Source organism: Monodon monoceros, unplaced genomic scaffold (assembly GCF_005190385.1).
Source record: "Monodon monoceros isolate NGI ecotype Baffin Bay Population unplaced genomic scaffold, NGI_Narwhal_1 Super_Scaffold_16, whole genome shotgun sequence".
In the NCBI taxonomy this organism is placed as follows: domain Eukaryota; kingdom Metazoa; phylum Chordata; class Mammalia; order Artiodactyla; family Monodontidae; genus Monodon; species Monodon monoceros.
Genome location: NW_021703772.1, coordinates 42,931,838 through 42,948,693, shown reverse-complemented (window position 1 = coordinate 42,948,693; position 16,856 = coordinate 42,931,838). Strand labels below are relative to the sequence as shown.

The 16,856-nt window shown below is 41.8% G+C and overlaps 1 protein-coding gene across 4 annotated transcripts in view; it reads left to right on the top strand.

Annotated features, from left to right (window-relative positions):
- Positions 1-16,856, top strand: part of MYO1B (myosin IB) — a 187,731-nt gene that overhangs the window by 75,698 nt on the left and 95,177 nt on the right. For all 4 annotated transcript variants that reach the window (XM_029225226.1, XM_029225228.1, XM_029225227.1 and 1 more), the window contains exon 4: positions 12,765-12,859. In XM_029225226.1, the coding sequence (XP_029081059.1) occupies positions 12,765-12,859 (95 nt within the window). The remainder of the gene's footprint in view (positions 1-12,764; positions 12,860-16,856) is intronic.

Here is a 16,856-nt window from a genome sequence, read left to right as displayed (position 1 = left end):
ACACACACACACACACACACACACACACACACACACACACACACACAAGTTAACCAAATACTGTACAGAGCAGACCTCCTGGCATCTTGAGCCTGCCTTAACCTTATTGCTGAAGCCTCTTCCTTCCGTATGAAGGGGACCAGGACTGGGGTAAGGAGGGAGTGGGACTGAGAACCATCTGGGAGCCACACCCAAGTGAGGAGTGGTCAGCCTAGGTCCGCCTCTCAGAGAGGGCTGTCAGTCACCCCAAGCCCGGAGCCTGCGCATTCTCTGAGGGCGCTTCTGTTTCGGTGGTCTGATTAGTAATCTTCTGATTTCCTCCCTTTAGTCACTGAGTTGCTTTTTTAAATTGAGACATGGATTTGGCTGTGTAATATATATATTTTTTTAAATTTATTTATTTATTTTTGGTTGTGTTGGGTCTTCATTGCTGTGTGTGGGCTTTCTCTAGTTGTGGCTAGTGGGGACTACTCTTCGTTGCTGTGCACGGGCTTCTCATTGTGGTGGCTTCTCGTGTTGCAGAGCATGGGCTCTAGGCACGCGGGCTTCCGGAGTTGTGGCATGCGGGCTCCAGTAGTTGTGGCACGCGGGCTTATTAGTTGTGGTTCGTGGGCTCTGGAGCACAGGCTCAGTAGTTGTGGCACACGGGCTTAGTTGCTCTGTGGCATGTGGGATCTTCCCGGACCAGGGATTGAACCCGTGTCCCCTGCATTGGCAGGTGGATTCTTAACCACTGCACCACCAGGGAAGTCCTGTGTAATTTTTTTTTTTTCCGGTTTTTTTTCTGTTTGGAAACCCAAAGGAAAGATTTCTGCATTTTGTCTTTGTCCTGAATTTCTGGACCTTATTGGAATAGGTACATATTAAACCCTGCTGGGGAGGAGAGCCTCTTAGGATCACTCCAGTTCAGTTCAGACGGCTATGAAATTCTCAGACGTGTCCAGTACTTCTGTCTGGTGCCTAAGCAAAATAAAAGCATTGTACTTAAAATCAGAGTACTCCATAGAATCGTAATTTGGGGGGACAGGAATGATACAACCTTGCTTTGAGTTTAACAAATTTGGGGAAAAAACTTTGTTACAGAAACACATAAAAGCAGGAAGTTAAATCTGGCTGCAGTGAGGACAGGGGAGAAAAGTCTTGTTAATGAAAAATGACATCATATTTTGACAGCGTTGTATCATGGTGGCTTGTGAAAGTGCCTTGCTTGGATATAGAAAATCCCTTTAAGAATAACTGATGCTCAGACTAGGAATGAGGAACTTGTCTAAGGCAGTAAAAAAAACCAGTGATGGAGAGGAGAGGAAGGGGAAGATTTGAAGGGTATTGGGTACCTGGATGAAAGAGTCAAGTAAAATTTTAATTCAAAAAAATTTTTTTCTGGTACTGGTATCCCTCGTGCTTTAGAGAGAGGTTTTTGTTGTTTTTTAAGTGAGCCATGTAGACCAAATGACTTATCTGCGAATGACTGAGTGATTATCTAGTTAGATAATACATGATTTCTCTAAACTGAGCACCTGAGGGTAGGGATGACATCATTTGTATTCCTCTGCCTGACACTCTCTGTGGCACATAGAATGTTTATTGAATTAATAAGTACTAAATTCTCTTAAAATTATTTCCAAGACGTTTCTTCCCTTACAATATCATGATATGAATTTAGCTAATTTCAGGAAGTCTCATTATTATTATCATTTTGCCAATTCACTTTCCTTTCTCCACAATAATATATGCAAACTCAGGCATTACATTGTATATACCCTGTGGTCTATGTGTGTATATGTATGTGCATGTATCTTTTTATAATCAGGCATCTTATTAATATTTGTTGATTTCATTGAATTTTGCATCCACTCTATAAAATGGTGGTGGATCTCGTTCTTCAGATGTGAATATATTTATGACCTTGATTCCATAACATGCAAACTTAGACCCATCTGGCCTTTCAGTCGTTTATTCAGCTCCTGCTCTGTTGTGGACGCTGTGCAAGGGGCATCTTCTGTACAGCTCTGTAAGGCTGGATGCATAAACCAAAGCTTGAAGAAGTTGTTAGCTTTCCCTACTGCCCACTCCCTCTCCTCTGTGCTTTTTTTTTCTTTTTTAAATAAACCGCAGCAATGTGTACTTGGAGTTCCCATTCAGATGCCATCTCCGCTCAATGCCTTCCACGATAACCGAACCCAGATTTCTCTGCACTTCTTCAGTACGTGGTGCCATGCAAGGTGCCCAGTGCAGCATCGTCTATTGCAGACGAATGTCCCTGTGTCTCTCTCTTTCTCTTACTGGAGGGAAACTGGGACTCCACCTCATGTCCTTGTATCCTGTGTACCTGGCAGGCACTGGCGGGGGCTATCAAAGATGATGCAGAGTGCTTGACATTTGAACATTGTAAACATGAAAGGTTGATTTTTACTGAACAGCGTTAACTGTTTGGTTTGTGGATGTGAAGTGCCTTAGATCAGAATGTGTGTTTCAGTGTTACACAAAGACACACAGAATGGCATACAAGGTGGCACATTTTTACGCTTCAAATCAGTAGGGAACACCTATCTGAAATATCAGTTCGCATTTTGAGAACTTGAAATCATTCTGTTTACTTTAATGAATAAATCATTAAGTCCTAAGGACAATTAGGACGATCGTTGGAATAACTTCTCTTGGGATAGATTTCTCCCCCACCCCCAGGATTGAGTTGCCTGTAATAAAGTCATAAAAACTATGAAATTGGTTGAAATAAGCTATTTTGCCGAAAAGCTAAGAAACAGTTGTGTTGGGAATTGGTTCAATTGTATTTACCTTGCTCAGGAAAGGCTATTCTTGTAGACAGTAACTGTGTAGTTACTTTTGTGAGAGTTGGGTAATAAAAGATGATTGTTAGTATTCCTTTGTTAAAAGAGATGCTAAAAATACTTATAAGGGCTTTTTGAATTTGAATTAAGAGCCCAGTTGTCTGTTTGTTCTTTTCCCCAGATCAGGTGTGTTTTGTTCATTTCTGGATAGGGGAAATAACATAATTTCCTCCTTACTCTCTGCATTCTCCCAGCCTCTCTCCTTGCATATGCCTTGGGGTTAAGATTTTACAGTTTTCCATGACATGCCTTTGTCAGTAAAAGTCATTTTTTCCCAATTTGAATGTTTTTAGGAGATTGCTCATGTGTTTCTTACCTTCTCCCACACCTCTTTTTGGGGGGACTAAGTGTCTTTCCTGTTCGACTGAGGACAGATTCTCTTCATCTTCATTCCCAGAACCCTCACAGTGAATGAGCATAATGCCACTCAGCTCATGGGTGCCTGGGAACCTCACCCTTGTGAATGTTCTCACTAGCCTCCGCGTACTCTTCCATTTTAGTTATTAGGGGACTGATTCAAGACAGTAGGAACCACCCACACTTCATTAATTTGTGAGATAAGGCCTGCAGCAGCAAAGACAGATAAGCTGGAATCTGTGCTTTTAACTGCCTGCCAAGCCCCAAGCAGGATGCTGGCCCTGTGGAGGGCTTTCCCCTGTGGCCTCTCATGCTCAGGGCACCATTTGCAGAAGGAAGTCCTTAGCGGCAAAGGGATTACCGCTAAATTCCAAAGAGTGGCTTCCAGGCCCTGAAGACAGATGTTTCCTCCTCACTGCCTTCATATCTTAAGTCCAGTCCTTTTCCTTCCTGACATAACTTAGTCTTTTTTAAACCTCTTATCTACTTCCTAATGCATGTCTTCAATACCTGGCTTTTGCAATCCACCTTTGAAAAGGAGTCATCCCTTGGCCCAGTCCACCTTCACATGCATCTCCAGGAGAAGGAAGTTGTTTGAGGGACACTTAGCCAGCTGGCCTTGGCCGGGGTAGACCTGAGGAACTCCATTATGATTTTGATAATGGTCGGGCCCATGGGGTCGAAGAATGTGAGTGTGCCCCAAAGCTTCTTCATCACAAGAGGATGTAAACAGAATTTCTGAAATCTTGAAAGAAGACTACCCCTTAAGTGCTCTTTGCTGTTTGTCTTGGATAACATTGCATAACTAGCAAGTGAATCAGTGAGATAAAGAGCTTTGTTTGTAAATTCTAATACTGAAGGAGAAGAATTTCTTGTCTAATTACACAGGGATTTCTGTTATTCCTTAAAACGTTATAACACATGTGAACCATTTTATACACATAAAACATTCAAATTCTTTTTATTTTTGGCTGCGTTGGGTCTTTGTGGGTTTTGTCCCTTTAGTGGTTATATTTGACTGTCCAGAAAGTATTTTTGAGTGACCCATTAAAAAATAATGAGAGACCCTAGTGTACATTGACGTTGACTCAGGCAGTCTATGAAATTTCACGAAAATACTGTGGAGTCTGTTTTTTGGAAGCCGGTGTAATTCTAGAGGAAGAAGAAACTTTTTGTGCCTGTTTGTCATGTCTTATTTTAAAACCTGACTTTTGAGCTTTATTTGATGCCTTAATTGTTCTCACTTCAGAACAGATGTCATCTTAAAATGATTCATCCCTGATGAGATTTCTGTTTTGTACCTAATAGAAACAAGCCTTTTCCAATTATGTAGCCAAAAGAAACCCATGTAACTAGTTATGTTTAGGATATAAGAATGCATACGAACTTAGAAAAGTAAGTATTGATAAAATATTCCTAGAAAAATGATTGTAGATAATTTTTAGAGATAATTAAGTCTCACCTTTACTCTGCCATATGCCATGCCATGGCATAGCATCCTTCTTTTCATTGAGATGACAACTAGGGACCTCTTTGAGTTTAGATGTATAAAGAGAAAAGAAAGTGCAATGCACTTCTTTTTTTTTTTTTTTTTTTTTTTTTGCGGTACGCGGGCCTCTCACTGTTGTGGCCTCTCCCGTTGCGGAGCACAGGCTCCGGATGCGCAGGCTCAGCGGCCATGGCTCACGGGCCCAGCCGCTCCGCGGCATGTGGGATCTTCCCAGACCGGAGCACGAACCCGTGTCCCCTGCATCGGCAGGCGGACTCCCAACCACTGCGCCACCAGGGAAGCCCCTTTTTTTTTTTTTTTTGATGAGTTGTTTTGGCATGGTATGTATTTTTCCATCTTATGTCCTTTTGGCCTATCTATGTCTTCATATTTTAAGTATGACTCCTATAGGAAGCATGTAATTGGGTTTTGCCTTTATATCCATTTTAACATATTCTGCCTTTTAATTGGAGTATTTTGTCCATTAACATTTAATGTGATTATTGATATGGTTGAATTTAGGTTTACCATTCAATAATTTACTTTCTGTTTCTCCCCTCTGTTTTTGTTCTTTTTTTCTTGCCTTCTTTTGAATAATTTGAAATATTTTTAGAATTCCATTTTAATTCTTTTGTTATTTTGTACCTCTTTGTGTTTTATTTTGTGGTTATTCATGGTGTAATATACATCCTTGAGTTTTCAAGATCCATGTAGAATTAATACTGTACCACTTTACGTAAAATACAGAAACCTCGCAACCATTTAGGTCCATTTACCATCCATCTCCCTCTAATTCTGTTCTTTGTGTTTGTTTTCATAATCTTTCTTTTTAACTTCATGGTGTACATATGCCCATTGCTATCTATCTTTTTTTTTTAATATTAAAATTTTTTTTTTATTTTTGGCTGCGTTGGCTCTTTGTTGCTGTGCACGGGCTTTCTCTAGTTGTGGGGAGTAGGGACTACTCTTTGTTGTGGTACGTGGGTTTCTTATTGCGGCGGCTTCTCTTGTTGCGGAGCATGGGCTCTAGGCATGCGAGCTCAGTACTTGTGGCTCGTGGGCTCTAGAGCGCAGGCTCAGTAGTTGTGGTGCACGGGCTTAGTTGCTCCGCGGCATGTGGGATCTTCCCGGACCAGGGCTTGAACACCGTGTCCCCTGCATTGGCAGGCGGATTCTTAACCACTGCTCCACCACCAGGGAAGTCCCTATTGCTGTCTGTCTTGAAGAGAGGCTTACTTTTGTTGTCTATCTGCTCTTGCTCTGAGGCTTGGATTGTTAGGAATGCTTACCAGTGTTGTGGCTGTGTAGGAAAAACTGTATTGTTGTAAATATGTTAATTTACCATGCTTGCACAGGCACACCTCAGAGGCATTGTGGCTTCAGTTCCAGACCACCTCAATAAAGTGAATATCTCAATAAGGAAAGTCACACAAATTATCTGGTATCCCAGTGCATGTAAAAGTTATGTTTACACTGTACGGTAGTCTATCGATAAAGTGTGCAACAGCGTTATGTCTTTAAAAAAACAGTGTACATACATTAAATAAAAAATACGAAACAACAAGACAGTTATAATAGTAACATCAAAGATCACGGATCACAGATCACTGTAACAAATGTAATAATAATGAAAAAGTTTGAAATAATTGTGAGAATTGCCAAAATGTGACCAACCAAGAGACATGAAAGTGAGCAAATGCTGTTGGAAAAATGGTGCCAATAGACTTGCTTGATGCAGGGTTGCCACAAACCTTCAGTTTGTAAAGAACACAGTATCTGGGAAGTGCAATAAAATGAAGCATATTAAAATGAGGTATGCCTGTCCTGGCATAGGACAAGAATGTAATAAAGCGTTCCAGGATGAAAAAAGTTTTAGTTACTTGTAACAAAGAAGTATAAAAACTTATTTTCCCTGAAGTTTTCCCTTAAGATATGATAGGATGAATGTTTCACGGAAGGGCATAACACTGATTTAACTGGGTGATATTTTTCAAGCGAGTGAATGTTTCTGAATTGAGAATATGAGACAATTATAGATGTACAGATACCTGCAATAGTATTTTACAAGGAAGGCCAGCATTGTGCCTCTCCTTTAAAAACAAACAAGCAAATAAACAAATAGACCTCAAGGTTACTGTGCAAAACACACCACACACAATTCCCTTTCTCCTTTTCCTTCTCTTCCACGTCCTTGCTGTGGACTGCCTTAGCCCTTAATCGGGTTTAGTATGAAATTAGGAATTGGTGGCACACTTAGAGGTTAGGAATTTTTTTAAAAAACACTTACTTTTTGTTGCTTTTTTTTTTTTTTTGTGGTACGCGGGCCTCTCACTGTTGTGGCCTCTCCCTTTGCGGAGCACAGGCTCCGGATGCGCAGGCTCAGCGGCCATGGCTCACGGGCCCAGCCGCTCCGTGGCATGTGGGATCTTCCCGGACCGGGGCACGAACCCGTGTCCCCTGCGTCGGTAGGCGGACTCTCAACCACTGCGCCACCAGGGAAGCCCTTGTTGCTTAATTTTAAAAGCACACAGTTTTTAGGGCCGAACCAGAGCTAGAAAGGAGAGAAATAGTTGAGATTTGTAGATCTCAATGTAGATGAGAATTTTGAGACAGAGCTATTTTAAGAGGGTTAAATTCAGAAGCAGAATTTCCCTAGTGTGATTTGAAAGTATTCCAGGATTCAGGATTGAATGAAAGGGAATACCATTTTGAGAGAGCTCTTAAAGAAAAAGACTGAAACAGAAAGGTAGAAACAGTTATCTAAGTTCAGGAGAGCTTCCTGACACAAAATTTGTTCCGTTAAGCACCTTGGCTAATGGAGATGACAAACTAAAAGTCCTCAAATGGATTTGACCGTTTTGGAGAGTGATTCCTTAAGCGCCTCATTAGAGGATAGCCAGAGGGACTGAAAAGTAGGGGGCTGCTTGGGAGAACATAAGCATAAGCTTTAGGCGGTGGTGGGTGATGTGTTGGGTGTCACATCATCTTTTCTGCTTCGTACAGTAGGTGAAAGAAACCTAGAAAGGAAATGGCAGGGTGGAGAGCTTGGAGTTTGGGGAAAAGAAGCCCTGCCATCACCCTTGATGCCCACGAAAGCAGGGCCACGGTGGAGATTAACATTCTGAACAGAAATAAGGTGGAGAAGGGACATAAACACCGACTAGATAATTTTGAACATGAAACCCAATCTTCTGCTCTGACAGAACATAACAGATGAGCCCCAAACCAAGCTTGCAAAACCTAAAAGCGATAGATACAGCTATCTGCAGATATGCAGCAAACATGCTTGGTGTTGGGGAAAGTTTGGCTCTCAACAAACAGCCGTTCAGCTGATCTGGAAATGAAGGGGGGACTTACACTCAAACGTCAGGCTGTCGCTATTCTTAGAGCTCAACTAGAGGACAGACGTAGTGGGTGAAACCCCGCTCTTGATGTGGTGGGATGAAAACCATGTTTGCCCGTTGTTATCGTCATCATAGTTCAATAAACCATTCATTTTTGTGTGTGGTAAATCACAATGATGACACGCTCACAAAATAATGCGAAGCATACGGGTCACAACTGTTTTTAAGTAGAAAGTTCTCTAAAGATTTATTTAAGTTCCTTAATTATAGAGTGGTTGGGAAGACTGGCATGTGGTTTCAGTTTAGTTATAAATGTTGGCCGTGGTGATGGGCATGTGCTAACGTTGCCAGAGAGAAAGAGAACAAGATTGGGAGGGGAGCTGGTGTCTTTCAGGACCTGCCTTCCCCTTTGTCATTTTTAAGTGAAGTCAAGATCTTTCGTGTTTATACGAAATAAGTATGATGACATTTATGCTCTGCTTGAGATGCGTGAGCCAGTAGTCCAGGCCAATTTTCCCAGTGCTTAAATACTTTAATTGGTAAATTTTCATGGCAGTTTGAAATCAGGGACTCTCCAGAGTCCTGACAGAATAACTATCCCTTTTAGCCTTTATCTTAAATTAAAATATACTCCTCATTAGATCAATCAAGCCCAGTTTGGGGAACAGCAGTTAAGTATTCTGTCTAGATAGACAAGTGGAAAGTAAGTGTTCAAGCTAGGTGTCTCTTTGACTTGAAATAAACCCGTGCCAGGGTCATTTGGTGATCTTCTGAACCCTCGTGTGTGTGTGTCCACATATATATGTGCACGCACAATCGTATGTGGTTATTCACATTAGCAGTCATTTTGCATCCTTTGGGATCTGGTAATAGTGTAATATATAAAGCTAACTTGCAGTCTTAGGAGCATGGGAAAAGGCCTGTGTTAACCCATGAAGAGGTCGGCAAATGTGTGTGGTTGGAAAAGTTCATTTGTATATTTGCCGTAACATGCTTTCCTCTGTTTCCTGCCCATGATGAAAATGACAGCAGCATCACTGAGCTCTTGTCTGGAGGTGGGAGGAGTGGGAGGGAGGAAGGCTAATAAGGAATCTAAGTAAAGCTCTCCTTCCCCTTATGAAGGTCACAGAAGACATGGCTTTCCTGTTCACCCCCCTTTACGGAGTGCAGTCCAGTAGGGACTTTGTCAGTACTTGAGAGGATCCACTCATTCATTCATTCGTATTTTGGTATAGACGATGTCTTACGTTCATATCTCTGTGGGATGCACAAAGATTAATTACACAGCAAGGCTGTGCCCCCAGGAGCTTACACTCTGGTAAGGGATCAGAAGATGTCTGCATAACTAATTATGATACAGAAGGACATTGGACATTTATTCAGGACTCGATCACTTTTAAAGTGCTTTCATACAGGTATACTTAATCCTCTAAGTGGAAGTACGTGGCTACATTTTTAATTTTGTACCTGAAGAAAACTCAGCCAGGGTGAGGGACTTGCTCGGGGTCCTGTAGGTGTTAAGTTGGGGGTATGGGGCCCAGGGAACCCTGTCCATCCAGGATGCCTCTGCCTCTGGGATTCACTGTTTTGTCCGTTGTCCCAGTATGCAGTGGTGCAGAGGGGGATGCTTGCTTCCTCCTCGGGGATTCAGAGAACACTAGAGAAGGATGAGGCCACTGAGCGACCTAGGCACTGTTCGACCTTGGCACACAGCAAGGCACTGGTTACTTAGGGGATGGCTGAAGGGATCTGAGGGTGAGGAAGACATGCTGGACGGAAATAGATCAGTGTACATTGTTCACATAAGCAAGCTAAAGCAACATGTTACTCGAAAAAGTCCCTTTCTTGCCTTTTCTTTATATGTTCATTCGACAAATGACTATATTTATGTGCAAGGCTTTGGTTGGAGTCATTGATGTGACGGTTACAAATAAGGCTTGTGGTGACTCTCTTTGGGGGCTCACATTGGTCCAGCCAGAGGATAAGGTCACAGATAATCGTAAGAGGATGTGAGGAGAGGGGAAGAATGTGATACACAGGATTTCTGGGTTCAGGTTATGACTGTCCTGGTCTTGGACATGTCATGTCACCTCTCAGTCTCATTGGATCCTTTTTCTTTAAGGATGCAAGTAGCATTCACTTCACAGAGCTACTGTAAGGATGAAATCTGATTATGAATAGAACACTTCATTCAGCTCCTGGCACATTGAAGGTGCTCAGTACGTTGTCATTATTAATGGCACCACACATTTCCTGAAGAGAAGCCAAAGTCTGGTTGGCTGAATTGACGCTCTTCCTGTATCCCAGCCCTTCCCCAGGCTCATTGCCTCTCTTACATGCCGTGCTCTGGCCCTGTGATCTCCGTCCAGAGCACGGAGGTGGTGTGTCCCATTGGTCAAGAGCACACTGCCAGTGTGACCTTGGCAAGTTCTGTCTTCACTTTTTGCCACAATTTCATCATCTGAAAATGGGATTAATAATAATTTATTCGTAGTAGTTTTGTTGTGAGATTTAAAATGATTAAATATGGGGGCTTCCCTGGTGGCACAGTGGTTGGGAATCTGCCTGCCAATGCAGGAGGGGACATGGGTTTGAGCCCTGGTCCGGGAAGATCCCACATGCCGCGGAGCAACTAAGCTCATGTGCCACAACCACTGAGCCTGTGCTCTAGAGCCCGCGTGCCACAACTACTGAAACCCGTGTGCCTAGAGCCCGTGCTCTGCAACAAGAGAAGCCACCGCAGTGAGAAGTCTGCGCACCGCAATGAAGAGTGGCCCCTGCTCGCTGCAACTAGAGAAAGCCCGCGCGTAGCAATGAAGACGCAACACAGCCAAAAATAAAAAAATTAAATAAATAAATAAATTTTAAAAATGATTAAATATGAAGGGCCTGGGGGCCATGCTGGTACAGGGTAAATGCTGCTATTTTTAGCTCTAATTATTCTCTGATTACTATGTGATCCTGTCCTTCTGTTGCTTACATTGCCTCTGGGTGGCTCCCGATCATCTCTGTTCTCCTGATTTGGAGTCTGCCCATCTCTCTAGCGCATCACTCCTCAGGCTTTGCCTTTCAGCAGCTCACAACTGCTTATACCCTTTACCCTACCTCCTAGGATATTTGGCCTTTGTTTTTTTCCAAATCTGCAAAAACAAGGAAATTATTTTAGTTCCAGTTATCATACAATTCAGGTGTAAGGCATGTAAAAATGAAAGGTCTGTGAATCTTGATAATACTAAAGTGGTTTGAGTTTAAAAACTTAAAGTTTAGAAAATCAGTCTCATTATGAAATTCTAAATAGAGCATTGTTAAGTTTTAAAAATTTATCTCTTTCCATTTATTTCTGGAAATCCTTGGCAATCTAATGGTGATAAAATTTTCTCTAAAATCCCATGCAATTTAAAAAAATCTAGATGTCTTTTCCATAATTATTCATTCCCTCCACTTTACAGTTTTAGACTGAGGTAATGGTTCTGTAAAGAAGTCGTATTGATTAGCTTGAAGTCAATTTCTAACCTATTCCAGCACTCCAGCTTCCTTAGACCATTTTGTGGGTTTGGTTTGGTTTTGTGTTTTCTTTTTTCCCATTTTGTGGAAGATGTTCATGTCTTCTTTCACATTTCAGATTGGATAATTCAGACCTTTTTATCGTTACTTTTTTTTTTTTTTTTTTTTTTTTGCTGTACGCGGGCCTCTCACTGCTGTGGCCTCTCCCGTTGCCGAGCACAGGCTCCACACGCGCAGGCTCAGCGGCCATGGCTCACGGGCCCAGCCGCTCCGCGGCATGTGGGATCTTCCCAGACCAGGGCACGAACCTGTGTCCCCTGCATCGGCAGGCGGACTCTCAACCACTGCGCCACCAGGGAAGCCCGCTAATGAATTCTTTAGGGCTGTTTTTCTACCTCTTAAGATACTCCTACTCCACACCCCTACCCCCTTGAGGTCTGGTTCTGCAATGTTTTGCACATATCCTTTTCCTTGCACTTAACATATTTTCTATTTTGTATCTCTCTCCCCTGCATTCCTAGTGTGTTCTTCACATAAGGTAGACTCAATAAGTACTTGTTAATAAATTAGAAGAGGAGCTTTCCTATTTTAAGTACAGTATCATATTGTCCCAATTATTTTTCAGTTAGTTAGAGGGAGCAAAATTTACCTTGTTAGTAAATTTTGAGGAGGGGAAGGTCAACATGAGGACTTTCTTGATAGGGGGCCCTTTGTCATCATAGAGCACACAGGACTGGACAAGAACCATGGCAAACCTATAGTACCACCTGCCTCTGGTGGACCTTACAGTTTCAACCATCTTGTTTGTGAAGGCAGTAGTTCTGTGTTTAGCTTAGTGATGGTAACATCAGCTATTTGGTATTTGATAACATTTTTCTAATGTTTGAAAAAAATTTTTTCTCATTGTTTCGAAACTCCAGTGTATTGTCCTGGAAATAGCAACATTATCCAGTTGTGGACATGTACTCTATATCTTTAGAGTACGGTACATCAGTACCATTTCAGTTAAGAGAGAATGCATAGGAGAAGGTAACACCGGCCACAAAGAATGGATAGCTTTATTTATTTACTTCAAGAATTTGAAGGAAATAAAATGTGATATCTCAGCTTTCTATCTAAAGCGTATCAGTGACCCTTTAAAGAGCCTGTAGTTAGTTATATCTGATAAACACGTAATAATGAGCTGAATTTTAAGGACTTTTTCCCTATTATCTCCTGCAGCTTTGCCCTGTCAGATGAAGCATACAGATCCCTAAGAGATCAAGATAAAGACCAATGTATTCTGATTACTGGGGAAAGCGGAGCAGGAAAAACAGGTAAGGCCACTGGACAACCTTACTTTCTCCTATAGAAGGGTAAACGCTGCACAGAATGACGATGGTAGAGCGGGTGGGTGGAGCCTTATTAGCATGAAGCTCACAGGACTCATGCTAGGAAGGCTAGTGATTAGGATCCTGGAATGTTCTCCGGGAAGGCTTGCCTCATCTCTCACATGAAGGAGCAGGCACCTATCAAAAGGGTTCCAACCAATGTGGGAGTCTCTTTCTGGATTCTAGACCTTTCTGTTGCAGTTCCTGCGTACTTCAAGGTCTTTTACCTTCCCTCCAAGACACCTATGTCTAGTGCGAGGTCTCACCACTTCCCTAAGAAATGCCAGACTGTTTGGGTTTGGAGATCCCACAACCACAGACTATCTCTCTGCTAAAAAGTGAGGGAGGGCACCAGGAAAATACTGGATTTCACTGTAGAAACGTCTTCCTCTGAAGCCTGAAGAATTGAGATTTTTGTACACATTTTTAGACAGGCTGGGAACCTCCCCATAAAACAACCCCTCAAATGGGGAGGGAGTGTGCTTTTTTTTTCTTGTGCTTTTAATAAAAGCAATCTGTGTGATTGTCTTGAGTGAGAAAGTGATTTTACACATGGTGCCCAGCTACCTGGAAGACGTTCAAAAGAGCTGTGATCTCTGAGTCCAAACTTGGACAGGTTGGAACTGCTGTTGTCAGTAGGTTTCTTTGATGGAACTGATGAGTCCGTGAAAGAGGAGGATAGTATTTTCATAACTGGTTCATCTGTAAGATGTTCTTGTTTTATAGATAAGACTCTGATCATTGGTAATTTCTGCTAGTTTGCCAAAGTGGGATTTAAGTGCTTCAACTTTACTTGGCTATTTAATTATCAGATTAATAACTTTGATTTCCTGATGCTCAAGAGAAGAAAATCCCCCGTGGATATTTCAGTCAACTGACTGAATCCATTTTGTTCATTAGCCCTTAGTTAGATTTGTGTCTTTAAAGTCTCCCTATCTGCACTGAAATGGCTTTTCTTTCTATACCTATTTCTTCCTCCACTTTCTTAAGGAGTACCTCTTCCCTACCCCTCAAAGTAGCTGGAGAAAGAATGGCTAGATAAGATGTGTCCAGCTCCCTTCCCAGAGCCTTTGGAGACATAGTGCACTGTTCCTTTGCAAGGTTGTGCAGGTTCTAGGCTCTGGATGGGCAGAAATGGAGGGGAAAAGAGTGGCATGTAAGAATCTAAGGTAACAGAGAGCACAGACTCATATAATTGGAAGGGATCTTAGTTATAGACCATTTAGTGCAGGGTCCTCCCCAGGGACAGCCAAACTCCTTTTGTAGTGATGCAGGGCTCACTGCTTTGTAAGGTGGCCTATGGACTTTGTCACACAGGTTTGGGAACAAAAGTTCTTCCTTACCTAGAGGTGAATTCTGCCTCTATGTATTCGTCTTAACTCTGCAGTCTGGGACCTTACCAAATTAGTCTACTTTCTCTCCTACAGGACAATCACTTAATTCTTTGAAGTCATCCATCAAAGCTTCCTAGGGCTAAAAATCCCTTTTCTTTAAAAATTTCTCATGTGATACACATTCATTTATTCATTCATCTAGGAAATAATTCCTGAGTACCTACTAGGTGAAAGGTACTGCAGTAGGTACCAGTGATACATTGGTGAGCCAGACACCATTCCTGTCCTTGTCAAGTTTATAGTGTAGTACAGGAGATAAACAATAGCTCTACACTATATATGTACATACATCTAAATGTATACAGGTCTACATACAATTTATATACAGAACATTAAGTGTAGTGAAGTGAGGTGTACACTTGTAAGGGTGCGTATACGAACATGTAACAGGAGGATTGAATCTCGTTCCCAAATTCCTCACTGTCATGGTCATATTATTCCAGAGTCTTCCCAGTTTGTCAATATGCTTTATAAAATTGCATCCCAAGAGGTAAACAGAATACTTCAAATTTGCTCCTGGTTATTGTGAAACTATTGCCCTCTTAACGTGGATACGAGACTTCTTTTCATGTGGTACATGTATTGACTCATATTGGTCTTTTCATCGAGCAAGGTGTTATAGGTTTCTTGTATATTAACTTCTGTTTGGTCAGATTTTCTCAGTTGGGTATTGTTCAACAAAATTATTTTAAGCCTACATGTAGAATCTTTTGTTTACGATTCTGTTCCCTCCCATAGAACCACTGCCATGCCATTGGGAAATAATAATAGTAGCTAACTTACATGAGCACTTACCATGTGTTGGGCATTGTGGTTAGCATATTGCACGTATGAGATAAGTATTCTTATCCCCATTTTTATGATGGAGAAATTGAGCCACAGAAAGGTTAAACAACTTGCTTAAACTTAGAATTAGAATCCCATTTTCTAATCCTGTCAACCCTACCTCACAGTGAGTAAGTGGCAGAGCTGGGATCTTGAACGCAGGTAGATATATAGCTCTAGAGACCCCACTTGTCTCAGCTCAGGCTGCTGTAACAAAATACCAGAGACTGAGTGATTTAAACAACAGACATTTATTTCTCATAGTTCTGGAAGCTGGGAAGTCCAGTCAAGGTGCCTGGTGAGGACCTTCTCTCTGTGTCCTCACATGGGAGGAGAGAGTTTAAAAGTGAGCCTGAGCAGGCTCTGGTCTTCCTCCTCTTATAAGGACATTAATCCCATCACTGAGGTCCTACCCTCATGTCCTCATCTAAACCTAGTTACCTCCTGAAGGCCCCATCTTGGAGGTTAAGGTTTCAACTTATGAATTTCAGGGGGACACAAACATTTAATTCATGGCACCATTTTTATCCACTATGCTAAGCTGTATCTTCATACTTTGAACATGATTCTTTTTGAGTGCCATTAAACCCATTGCCCTTGTTGGTAATTTTTTTTTTTTTTTAAACTAGCCTCCAGTGTCTCTTTAAGGCAGGGATTATGTTTTCTTCATCTTTGTGTCCCTATAGTCTGACTTAATGCCTGGGACCCATTAGGCAATCACTACATATTTGAATGATTGAATAAATGCCATCCTCCAACCCGAGCCTCTTTCTGTGTCTTAATTTAAGAAATTGACGAAAATACTGAATCAGACCAGGACAAAGACTGATCCTGACAACTGAAAATTGAAATATAGTTAATTCATTAAAAGTTAATTTGGCGGAATTCCCTGGCAGTCCAGTGGTCACGACTCTGAGCTCTCTCTGCCGAGGGCCCGGGTTCGATCCTTGGTCGGGGAACTAAAATCCCATAAGCCTCGTGGCACGGCCAAAAAGAAAATAAAAAGTTGTTGTGTTGATTAGTTCTGGATCATCTTTCTTTATCTTTCTATATTCTCTTTAGGGTGGTCACAACTAGTCTCGGATTATGTTTTTGCCTCCTAAACTGTACACTCCACTCAGTACCTCTTACTTTGTCTTCCAGCTTACACATCCAGTACCTGCTTGACAAGTCTATGTGGGTCTCTCAGAGGCATCTCAAACTAAGCGTGCCCTAAATCGAACTTTTGATTTTACCCTCCTACCCAAACTTCCTGGTCTCAATAAATGGGACCACCCATCAGCCTAGTTTCTTAAGCTAGAGATGTAACAGTCATCCTTGATAGTTTCCTTTCCTGTATCTTCCACATGAATCCCATTTTCTAATCCTGTCAACCCTACCTCTAAAGTATATCTCATGCCAAGTTCTTTCTTCCATTTCTTTGTATCCATATGGCGACTCTAGTTAGACTAAGCCACCAACCATTACTTCCTTTGAGGACTGTTTGTAGCAATATCTAACAGGTCTCTTCTTTTCCCCCTATGCTTGCCTACAGTTTTTTTTCACAGACACCAGAATGATCTGTAAAACTGAAAACTGGATCAAACCCTTGGCCTGTTAAAAAAATTTTGTTTCGAGTTACCTTTTTTTGTGTGTGTGGTGAGAACTTTTATGATCTACTCTCTTAGCAACTTTATTTAGCCTCACCACATGGCATGCAAGATCTTAGTTCCCCCACCAGGGAT